Below are 11,568 nucleotides of genomic sequence, written 5' to 3'. Positions count from 1 at the left end.
CTTAGAGATCACCTAGTTCCAAACGCCTTGCCATGGGCAGGGACATCCACTAGAACAGGTTGCTCAAAGCCCCATCCAACCTTTGAGTCCCGGATCACTTACATGGATGGGGCATCCACAGCTCCGCTGGACAACCCTGTGCCAGTGCCTCACCACTCTCACAGTAAAGAATTTCTTCCTAATATCTAATCTAAACTGGCTTTCTGACAATTTAAAGCCATTCTCCCTTGTCCTGTCACTACATGCCCTTGTCCAAAGTCCCTCTCCAGCTCTCTTGTAGCCCCTTTAGGCACTGGAAGGTGTTCTAAGGTCTCCCTGGAGCCTTTTTTATCCAGGCTGAACACCCCCAGCTCTTCCAGCCTTTCGACAAGTAATCTCTGTTTAACAGACACGAATAAAAGCAGCAGCATTAGAAATACCTGGACAACTCAGAGGCCCAGCCGTAATTAAGGTAATTGGGCGCACAGCCCCTAAGGGCACATAGTCCCAAGGCCATCCTTGGTCTATTCCAAGGATCTCCATGAGCCCCGCAGTACCCCCAACCCCTTCCCCCCTCACACCGGCCCGGCACCGCCGCCCCTCACCGCTCCCGCGCTGCCACAAAGCGCTTCCGCCAGCGTCGCAAAACGAAGCCGCGCGCGGCTGTGGAGGCAGCGGCAGCAGTGCCCTTCCTTTGCCCTCACTGTCGCAATGGCGGCCGCGCCTAGCGGCGGCCGTGCGCCGCCGGCGAATGGAAGGCGGCGAAGATGGCGGCGCTGCATGAGGAGCCGGCAGAGGTGGTGGCGGCGCAGCCGGACCCCGAGGCGGGGACGCCGCCGCCGCCACCCGCGCTGCCTCCCGCCACCGCCGCCGCCGCCGCCGCTTCCGCCGCTGCCCCGGCCACCGCCGCGGAGGGAGAGGCGGCGGGAGCAGGTGGGGATGCAGCACCCCCGAAACCCGCGGCGCCGGGCCCGTCCGCCTCCCCGGCGGCGCTGGACCGGCAGACGCTTGTGGCCGTACTGCAGTTCCTGCGGCGCAGCAACCTCCGGGAGTCCGAGGAGATCCTACGCCGCGAAGCCCGCCTGCTCGGCGATGACCTGGGTGCCGCCGCTCTCAGCCCTGCCAGCGCCGGGCTCCTGGGGGCTCCGGCAGCGACGCGGACTCCGGCGAGGCACTGCTCGGCCGGGGCACTAGCGCTGCCGCCGTCGCCATAGGAGGCAGCGTCGCCACTGTCGCGACTTCCAGCCCCGGGGTGGCCGCGGTTGCCGCCGTGCCGCCGGGGAAAGGTGAGACCCGCGGGGACTGCGGGGTCGGTCCCTCCTCTCGGCGGGAACCCCGGGAAGTGGGGAGCCCGTGTGCTGCTCGCAGCCTCGGGGGCTCTCCGTGATGCTGGGCCACAAGGGTCGGTTGGTTGTCAGGTCCTCGGTGCCACCGAGAGTCTACCCCGGTCTTCCGGGAGGTCCTTGGCTGTGTCATTTCCCCATACAATCCCCATACAAGTCAATATTGGCTTGTAGGTTTTTTTCGGCTTACTTAAAGAACCAGAGTTTGATGTGCCTTTGGATGATGAAGATGAAGAAGGAGAAATTGAGGAAGGAAAGCTGGATATCCTGGAGCAAGGGACCAAGGACAGGGTGTCTCTCGTATTTGCAGGGAGCACTGTGAAGTAAAAAGTGCTCCCGCTTGTCTTTGTGTCCCATCACAACTAACAGAGTAGCAGGAATAGGCGCTTTCCATTGTAGTTAGTGGGGATTGGCCGCAGGTTTGAGAACAGAGGTCTGATGTACAGGCTGCGTTTTGGTGAAATAGTCATGGGATATTTGTAGATGAGGCTTTCTGCATTTCTTTTTCTAGTTTCTGAGTACTTGAGATGTCCATTGGATAGTTCAATTCTAAGTGTTGTTAATCAAGGTGTTCTGTGAGGCAGCTTTACAGAAGAATGAAATTTCAAGAACTGCTAGTGTGACTTCCAGTCAGTGTACAGCATAAAGTCAGCTTGTTCCTGACATCACCAGATATGATTGTTTTATATAAAAGACAAAGCAATGGAAGTGCGTAACAACTGCTGTGTAGAACAGAACTGTCAGAGTGTTAAGTGTCCCTGCTCTGTGATGGTTGTGTGGTGGTCTTGGTGAATTGTTCACTTAGTCTACTTAACTTACTTGTTTACTGGAAGCAAAATAATTATGGTGGGTGTGTCTTACATTCTTCTCCTTGTTTAAGAGTTTCTAGCCCTATCAGTAAAATTCTCTTGATGTTACTGGGTTCTTCCTTTACACTTAAAATCCTGTCTGAATTAGGCACTAAGTGCCTACCTACAAGCAGCTGTTGGCAGGGAAAGTCCAAAAAGCTGCTGGAGGTGCTGGGAGAATTGGCTGCTGGACCAACTCTCACCTGTATTGTTTAGACTTGGTGCTGAACACGCACAGGATGTGTTTTACTCACCTGACCAGGGGGTTGTGGCCACTGTTTGTTTGCTGGCTCTTCCAGACTGTCTGAGCAGCTCTTGTTGTTGGCTGGTGCTTTTGCAGTCGGAGGCGCCGTGGTTGTGGAGGATCAGCCGGATGTGAGCGCGGTGTTGTCGGCCTACAACCAGCAAGGGGACCCGACGCTGTACGAGGAGTACTACAGTGGATTGAAACACTTCATCGAGTGTTCCCTGGACTGTCATCGGGCGGAATTGTCTCAGCTCTTTTATCCTCTCTTTGTGCACATGTACTTGGAATTGGTCTACAATCAACATGAGAGTGAGGCAAAGTCTTTTTTTGAAAGGTAATTAATTTTCATTTGTACATTTGCCTTATTTTGTGTTTGCTACTTTGGCTAAATCTGTGAGCTATCGTAGCATAGATTTATATACTTATATATAGGTATGTATTATATTTCTTCTCTAAAGTTGAAGAAATTTGAAATCTGAAGTAACACTGCAATGGGTTGTAGTAACTGTTCTTAAATTCTTTTCCAATCTCCTGTTAGAAAGATGTGCAAACTACTGAACTGTGCACTGGCAGATTTTGAACCATATTAATGGTGTGCCAATGGGCTCTTTGCTGCAAAAGTATCAATGAAGAGATTCTGAATCTTTAGGGAAAGATTGTGGGGTCATTTTTTAGCACTGGAAGCTTGCACTGAGATGCCAAAGTAATGAATGCTATAAGTATTTGCTGATATCATAGCATATACATTGAAATTCTTCAAATAAGCTTAAAGAAATTAATTTCTGGCTAATCTATAATTTTCCGTACTCTTACTTTGTTTCACTTGTTTATCACTTGAGAAGAAAATAGAATTTAATTTGTTTTGTGGATTCAGACCAATTGTGAAATACTGCAATTCTAAAGGATAACTTTGTTTCCCTTCAAAGGGTCAGCAAAAATGCTTCTATAAATAGTTGAAATGTCCCTTGCAACAACTATTTTATAACAAGTTGAGTGACTAAACCTTTTATCGTATCTTAAATTGTTTCAATAGATTTCATGGGGATCAGGAGTGCTATTACCAGGATGACCTGCGTGTATTGTCGAGCTTAACCAAAAAAGAACATATGAAAGGTAATGAGACCATGCTGGATTTCCGAACAAGCAAGTTTGTGCTGCGCATTTCCCGTGACTCTTACCAACTCTTGAAGAGGCATCTTCAGGAAAAGCAGAACAATCAGATCTGGAACATTGTTCAGGAGCATCTTTACATTGATATCTTTGATGGAATGCCTCGCAGTAAACAACAGATAGATGCTATGGTTGGAAGCTTGGCTGGGGAGGCAAAACGAGAGGCTAATAAAGCAAAGGTAGGAGACAAAGATTGTTGCAGTTTTTACAAATCTCCCTAGTTTTTCAGGGAGATACTTTAGTATAGACTGACAATTGTAAGTTGAGGTCTTAAAAACCAGCATGAACAGAACAAAGGAAGAGAACTGTACAAACAGTTGTTGACAGAAGTAGAGAGAACAAGATGTATTGCTGTCAGGTGGACAAAACTGCTGAACCCTTTTGAGAGACGACCTTGTGTTCAGCCCACTGAACTGAACTTAAACGAACTCATTAATTACTTTGGAATTTTAAAATGGACACCTGACTATTTGGCTTCTTTTGTGCAGCAGATGTAATTTTGACTTGCTACCAGTTGTTACTAGGAGAGCTGTGTGTGTGTAGTACCACAGTACTATACAAATAAATAAGGTAGGGTGGGGATTCAGCTTTAAGGAAGGGCTAAGAGATGGTGGGAGAACTTATAGTTGCCCAGATCAGTTGGCTGGGTAAACCAGAAGAACATGTACTACATTTTTAATGGGCAAAGCAGTAATATATGCTGTAATATTAAACAGAGCAGCTTTAAGGGGGCAACTCTCTTTCTTGGACTATCCCATTGAAAAGTTACCATTAAAAAATTTAGTTTTCAGTAAGAACAGCAATTACTGTTTTGTCTTGTGTGGTTTTTTTATTGGCTTGTAGGTTTTTTTCGGCTTACTTAAAGAACCAGAGTTTGATGTGCCTTTGGATGATGAAGATGAAGAAGGAGAAAATGAGGAAGGAAAGCCAAAGAAGAAAAAACCTAAAAAAGATAACGTAGGGTCAAAAAGTAAAAAACAGGACCCTAATGCTCCTCCCCAAAACAGGTACCAAGGAAATGATGTGTAGAGAAGTCTTTAAAATCCAGTCTTGTCATGCCAAATCTGCATTGCTGTTGACATGGTAGTTTTAGCATTTCGGCTATTTTGGCTGTACACAGCTGTAGCCATAAGACTTGTAAGGGAGGTCATGGAACCCATAGCATGTCACTGCTCTTCAAGTCAATCTAGATTTCCCTTGATGAAATTTTACTTGGTTACCCACTAATCTTTTCAGTTCACCCTCAATTATTTATCTTATTGCACCACCTGTCTGAAATTCTGAAAGCTACTGGCTCTCTTTCTCATCAGTCTTAGTCTTTCATTTTTTCTAATTCTTGTTTTGTGTTTGAATACTGAAGTATGGGGTTGCATGCGACCGTTTCACTGTCTTTGTTTGGATTAACAATAAGGAAGGTGCTTTTGCTTTGTAAAAACATGTGGTTCTTGTGTAGAATTCCTCTGCCTGAACTGAAAGACTCTGACAAGCTGGATAAAGTAATGAATATGAAGGAAGCAGCAAGGCGAGTGCGTCTTGGACCAGAGTGCTTGCCCTCCATCTGTTTCTACACATTCCTTAATGCTTACCAGGTTGGTAAAAGGGTTTGGGTAATAGGGGAAAGGGAATCAAAATTATGAGCATCACTCTTGTTAAAGAAAAAAGACATAACAGTGTTGGCCAGGGTAATCGGAGTATTTGGGTTAAGCATTGCAAAGTTTATGTTCCAAAATGTTCAAAATTCTCTTCAAAGACTCCTTAAACTATGAAATTTCCATGTTCCTTGGTTTTGCTTGAATTTTGCCATAATTCCTTCTTTTGCTTTTTTTATGGGACCCTAAGTGTATCCTACAGAACATAGTAGGATATTTTGCACTGGAATACTGGAAAGCAATACTCTTTGTCACTACTGACTGTGCTTCACACATAAAGCTTTATTTTTAATGGGGCAAGAATTCCTGTGTGTTTATGTTTATCTTAGAATAATTCTCTCTATTTTTGTAATTAAGTCAAATTACCTTTTTAATACTCTTAGGATTTTGTAATATTTGAAATATATCATTAGAGATGCAAACAATATAACTGGATATTCTGTGTGTAGGGTCTGACTGCAGTGGATATTACAGATGACTCCAGCATGATTGTAGGAGGCTTTGCTGACTCTACTGTCAGAGTGTGGTCTGTGACTCCAAAAAAGCTACGTAGTGTAAAAACAGCAGCAGGTAATTAAGACAGTAACACCTAATAGGAGCCTGCATAACTTGTGACATTTGTGTTCTGCCTGAACAGGGAAAGATACCTGTGGCAGGAGAGTTGGCTGCAGTGGTTAGATGTTTCACTTTGAAGAAACAGTATGTGCACAGATATATGATCACATCTTACATATTACCATTAGAAACAGTTTTAAAGGAATGAGAAATCTGGTCATATACACCTGCTGTGAGGTGGTCAGTGCACAGAGCTTGGAGCTAGTCATAACTAGTGTGGAACTACCCATCTTGCTGCTTAACGGGGTGGTAACTACAAGGTGTAATAGACAGTTGGGGTTAGGTGATCTAGGGGAGACACTAGAGGTACCATGGGAGAAATGATAGAAGGGAACTCTGAGAAGGTTGGAACTCTGAGAAGCTCAACACCTACACAAATTCATGGAAACCAGCATGCTTTAATTCTGCTGCTTGTTTAAAAATGTGTTCTGGTTGAAGCTGGATACTGTGCAAACATTTCTTAATCTTGGTATTTAACTGAGATGATGTCATGATGACATTTATCTTGAACTTCTGACAGTTATTCTGATACATGAACTTTGAAATCTTGCAGACCTCAGTCTCATTGACAAAGAATCAGATGATGTCTTGGAGAGGATCATGGATGAAAAAACAGCAAGTGAGTTGAAGATTTTATATGGTCACAGTGGACCTGTCTATGGCACCAGCTTCAGTCCTGATAGGTAAACATTTACAAGCTAACTAGTTTGCTTGTCTTCAGTTTTAATTGCATGCTACTGAATGAGAACATACTCTTAATGCAACTTTTTCCTGGTTAAAGCAATTCTTGTTCATGCAGCCTGTAAGAAACTGTGCAAATGCTCATAAAGCTCAGGATGTTGATCTCTCAGCTATTACTGAAATCAACTGTAGCTGAGGATACCAGCACTGTTTTGGAGATTTAGGATTTAGATGGCAAAACTACAGCTTTGCAAACTGTAGTTTAATTTGGGTTTTAACTAACTGAGATATAGAGAGGAAAAATACTGCAGCATTGATTTAACTTAGAGTGTTGCAAAACTTAAAGATTCAGTAGCACATCATTGCCCTTCAAGTTTCTCATATTCTATTGAGACTTTATTTTCAGAATGTATGGAACAGTACCTTTCAAATAAGAGATTTAAAACCTTTATGTAATGATGGGAGTCTGGACAGTGGAAAAGAGGTTTAGATGTCTCAGGTTTTGCTTTTGCTTGGTTCTAGTCAGGAAACAGCCACCACAGAAACACAGCTGAGAAGTAAACTTTGTGTGGAACAAATATAGTCTATAATTATTAATTGAGAACGTGAGCATGATATGAATTCTTTTTCAGGGAATCATGAAATTTTGTTCAGAATTGTATTAGAAGATTTTTTTTTTTTTAAATAACATAGTGTAGCAGTTTACTAGTCATTTTTTCATGTAACTGGATCCCTGAGTAAAGACCTCCTGTGTGGTGTGGTTTTTTTTCCCTTGTTCCCCTCAGTATTAAGTGCCATCAGAATTAATCATCGATGTCAAATCATCTCTTTTTTTGCATAAGGGCCTAGGACTGGGTTCTGTTTGAATTGGTCACTGTTGCTTACCCCACTGAAATGCTGATTTATGGGTGACATGCTAAACAGGTGCTGCTGAGGGGACAGTTCTGTCACGGACATCTCACAGTGTTTATGCAATGTTTTATACAGCCCCTGTGTGAGTTTGATATGTGATATGCTATAATTTCTTCTGTGACAGGAACTATCTGTTGTCCTGTTCTGAGGATGGCACTGTGAGATTGTGGAGTCTCCAAACATTCACGTGTTTGGTGGGATATAAAGGACATAATTATCCAGTTTGGGATACACAGTTCTCTCCTTATGGTTATTACTTTGTGTCAGGGGGACACGACAGAGTGGCTCGGTAAGAAACTGGATGTGTTTTTCACTTGTCTGGATCAGTTTGTGGTGGATCAACGCTGAAAGTCATTAGCTGATATACTCTTGCCTACTCTATTATGGAAAATAAATTTTATTTTATGTCAATTAAAATACTGAGCAAATGTTTTAATGCAGTTTTTCTATTTTTTCAACACACATATTATCTCATGACTAAAGGGATGATGTCCTCCTATGTGACCCTCTGATTAGAAGTATTCTCCTCTAATTGTTGAAGAAATTGACAGAATATTCTTTATTTCTCCATTCTGAAAAGTATATTTTTTACAAAAACATCCTGATAATTCAATAAACTGACCCATAAGAGATCAGTCCACAATTACTGTTTTTTTTCTTGTTGTGCAACAGATCATGGAATCATAGAGCAGTTTGGGTTGGAAGGGACCTTTAAAGGCCATCTAGTCCAACAGCCCTGCAATGAGCAGGGACATCTTCAACTAGATCAGGCTGCTCAGAGCCCCATCCAACCTGACCTTGAATGTACCCAGGGATGGGGCATCTACCACCTCTCTGGGTCACCAAGGGGTTTCATGACCCTCATTGTAAAAAATGTCTTCCTTATATCTAGACTAAATCTACCTTCCTTGAGTTTAAAATCATTATCCCATGTCCTGTTGCAATAGGCCCTGATAAAAAGTGTCTCCCCATCTTTCTTCTAATTAAGTTTGAAGTACTTAAGTACTTTAAGTACTGAAAGGCCACAACAAGGTCTCCGCAGAGCCAGCTCTTCTCCAGGCTGAACTCTGTCATCCTCTCCTCATTGCAGAGGTGCTTCAGCCCTCTGAGCACTTTTGTGACTTCCTCTAGAGCTGCTCCAACAGGTACAGAGACTGAACTCCTTTACAGTTCTTTTATTAATAAAGCTTTTCTTTTCAGTCTGTGGGCAACAGATCACTACCAGCCATTACGGATCTTTGCTGGCCATCTTGCAGATGTGACGTGTACCCGATTTCATCCCAACTCCAACTATATTGCTACGGGCTCAGCAGACAGGACTATACGGCTCTGGGATGTTTTGAATGGGAATTGTGTAAGAATATTCACTGGACATAAGGTAAAGGCAGATCACTCACAGTGTGAAAGTGATTTTATTTCTGTGCTGAGATTCTAAACAGTTCTTTGAACACAGCTTGACTGACTGAATATGAGTAGACTTAATTAACTTTGTTTTGTTGCCCCCCCCCCCCCCAATGTCTGTTTTAGGGACCAATTCATTCATTGGCATTTTCTCCTAATGGGCGATTCCTGGCTACTGGAGCAACAGATGGAAGAGTTCTGCTGTGGGATATTGGACATGGCTTGATGGTTGGCGAATTGAAAGGGCACACTGACACTATCTATGCACTCAGATTCAGTAGAGATGGAGAGATTTTAGCATCAGGTAAAATTCACCAGGAACACTGAAGTGTCCATTGTATTCCATAATTCTGAAGAGAAATGATATAATTAGTTCCTTAAATTGAGAAAGACAAAGTAGAATCACTTGCTTAGCAAAAGCAGCGAGGACTGGTAACTTTTATGTGTGCATTCAGTATGCTATGAGGCTTGCTATAGTCTTTTGCTTTCTGAGCTTTAATTTCTGTTAACTTGCTCCCCAGAAACATTTTTATGTACCATTTTATTAATAAACTACTTTAAACTGTGGGTTTTTTTCTTTTTAGGTTCAATGGATAACACAGTTCGTCTGTGGGATGCTGTGAAGGCATTTGAAGATTTAGAAACTGATGACTTTACTACAGCCACTGGACACATAAACTTGCCTGAGAACTCACAGGACTTGCTACTGGGCACATACATGACCAAATCAACCCCGGTTGTTCATCTCCATTTCACACGCAGGAACCTGCTGCTGGCTGCGGGAGCCTACAGCTCACAGTAGATCGGGAAGCTGAGACTGACTGTGCCAAGTCATTGCAGTAGTGACCTCAGGATGTGAGACAAGGGGGAATATCTTGAACAGAAGGACCCCACGAGTCTGTTGCAGGGAGAATGAAACTAAGTAATTAATGCAAGCAGCATTTCTCAGTTCTGCTGTTTCATATTTATCTGCAGTTTGAAAATGCTGGAGATTGACAAGACATCGTGGCTGTAAAAGAAGGAACTGTTTGTGGTGCTTTTGATAACATTGATATATGTACATATGAAATGAGCCATCTCTTCCCAGAGGTGGTACTGAGCTCTGCTGAAACTTGTGAAAAGTTAACAGCCTTGACATGTGTTCTCAGATTTTTTTAAAGCACTTAATTTATGGTTAGCAAATGTTTCATCAGTCTCAAACACAAGCAAACTGTCCATTTTCAGGAAAGAAGAATGTAGTTTGATTCACTACAGCCTGGGCTGGGCAGCAGGTGTGGTGAGATCACAGCAACAACCAGGGCATTGACGGAGCGGGCCCGACAGCCCGATGCTTGTGGGGAACTGCCGCGGAGCTCCATGCATGATTTTTATGCAGCCAAGTTCTAAGTCCTGAAAAGATTTCAAATTTATGTGCTTTTTTAAGGTGTCAGAAACACAGATCTTGTTACTGTTTTCAAAGGTAGCCAGTGCTGTCAGTGTGATAAGCAACCAGAAGTGCAATGTGAATTTTATTTACTTTCATACTTTATTGTATGAGAAAATAAAAAGGGGAACTGAGGCACAACTGAAATAGTCACTATTAAAAAAGTGGACTTGAACCCTTTACTTTGTATTAGATGTAAAAGAATATTAAAAACCTGTATCCTTTCTGCATAACGTTTAACAAAAAAACCCAGTAAAACTAGCCAAGAAATTGAAACATTATAGCAGCATGAAAGGAAAAGTGCATGATCAGTTTGCTTTTGAAAGGCCAGCTTGTCTCTTGAGTGACAATTCCACGAAAACATTGTACCCAGTGAGTCCTCCTGGACTACCAATAAAGCTGTGTTTTATTTCTAAAGAAGAGTAAAACATGCAGAACACTGGGAAGAGCATCTGTGTTTTTGAACCAAAAACATCACCACCAAAGGCCAGGTCCAGTGGGGTGTGGGCTTGGGTTGGTTTTTGTTCTTAATCTCTTAAAAAATTTATGCAGAGAAATTTATGCAGGTTTGTGTTCCTCATTACTTCACAGTAAGGACTTGGACACTTGAACAATCTACTGGCTCTCTAGTGAAAATAAAAACAAGACTTGTAATTTCTAAGGTCAAGTAAATGGAGAACTACCTCCTCTTTCATCTCTTGTCTTGCTCTAACTCTTAAAGTATACTACAGGCATTATACATAAAAGTAAAGTGGAAAATTCACTAGGAAGGTCACCTAGACATTTTCTTCAAAGACAAAAGGGTAAAAATTGTTTTGATTTTCTTTTGTGTAATGGTACCTCAACAAAATTTCCTAGCTCTCAATATGACCAGTTAGATTTAAGTAGTTTTTGACAGCTTAAAGAAAACACTGCCACGTTCTGCCTTTGTACTTTGTACAGTTTTATACTTTTGATATAATAAATACTAAAACCACGTAATTTGTGTCTATATGTTACAAGAAGACATTTACTGCCCTTAATGGCTGCAATGGAACCAAGAGCAGTTTGTAACTGTGACAACTCTAAGAGAAATAAAGTAATCAGAAATAGTTGATGAGGAGCCATTCCATGTACATCTTGTTGTAAGGAAAGGTGACAGGTTCTAGTTCCTGACATTATTACACTCTTACAGCCACCATTTTTTCAGTGGGGGAATTGAATACAGGTGAAGCCATCTATGCAAACAATCAGGAGAGAAAGATGACCAGATCTGTTCAGGAGGCCCAGCATGCACTAAAATGGCTTTAAGAAATAAAGA

At 42.6% G+C, this 11,568-nt stretch overlaps 1 protein-coding gene across 1 annotated transcript; it reads left to right on the top strand.

Moving 5' to 3' along the window:
• The first annotated feature begins 746 nt into the window (after window positions 1-746).
• TAF5 (TATA-box binding protein associated factor 5) lies at window positions 747-11,362 on the top strand. Its single transcript, XM_039554166.1, is given in 12 exon segments — window positions 747-1,110; window positions 1,113-1,265; window positions 2,511-2,751; window positions 3,451-3,766; window positions 4,431-4,594; window positions 5,041-5,176; window positions 5,686-5,806; window positions 6,405-6,534; window positions 7,569-7,733; window positions 8,645-8,822; window positions 8,972-9,149; window positions 9,430-11,362. Coding segments are annotated over 12 exon segments (2,364 nt in total). The 3' UTR covers window positions 9,648-11,362.
• The last annotated feature ends 206 nt before the right edge of the window (window positions 11,363-11,568 follow it).

The sequence above is a fragment of the Corvus cornix genome, chromosome 6 (genome assembly GCF_000738735.6).
Source record: "Corvus cornix cornix isolate S_Up_H32 chromosome 6, ASM73873v5, whole genome shotgun sequence".
Taxonomy (NCBI): Eukaryota; Metazoa; Chordata; class Aves; order Passeriformes; family Corvidae; genus Corvus; species Corvus cornix.
This window is presented reverse-complemented; position numbering and strand designations above follow the sequence as displayed.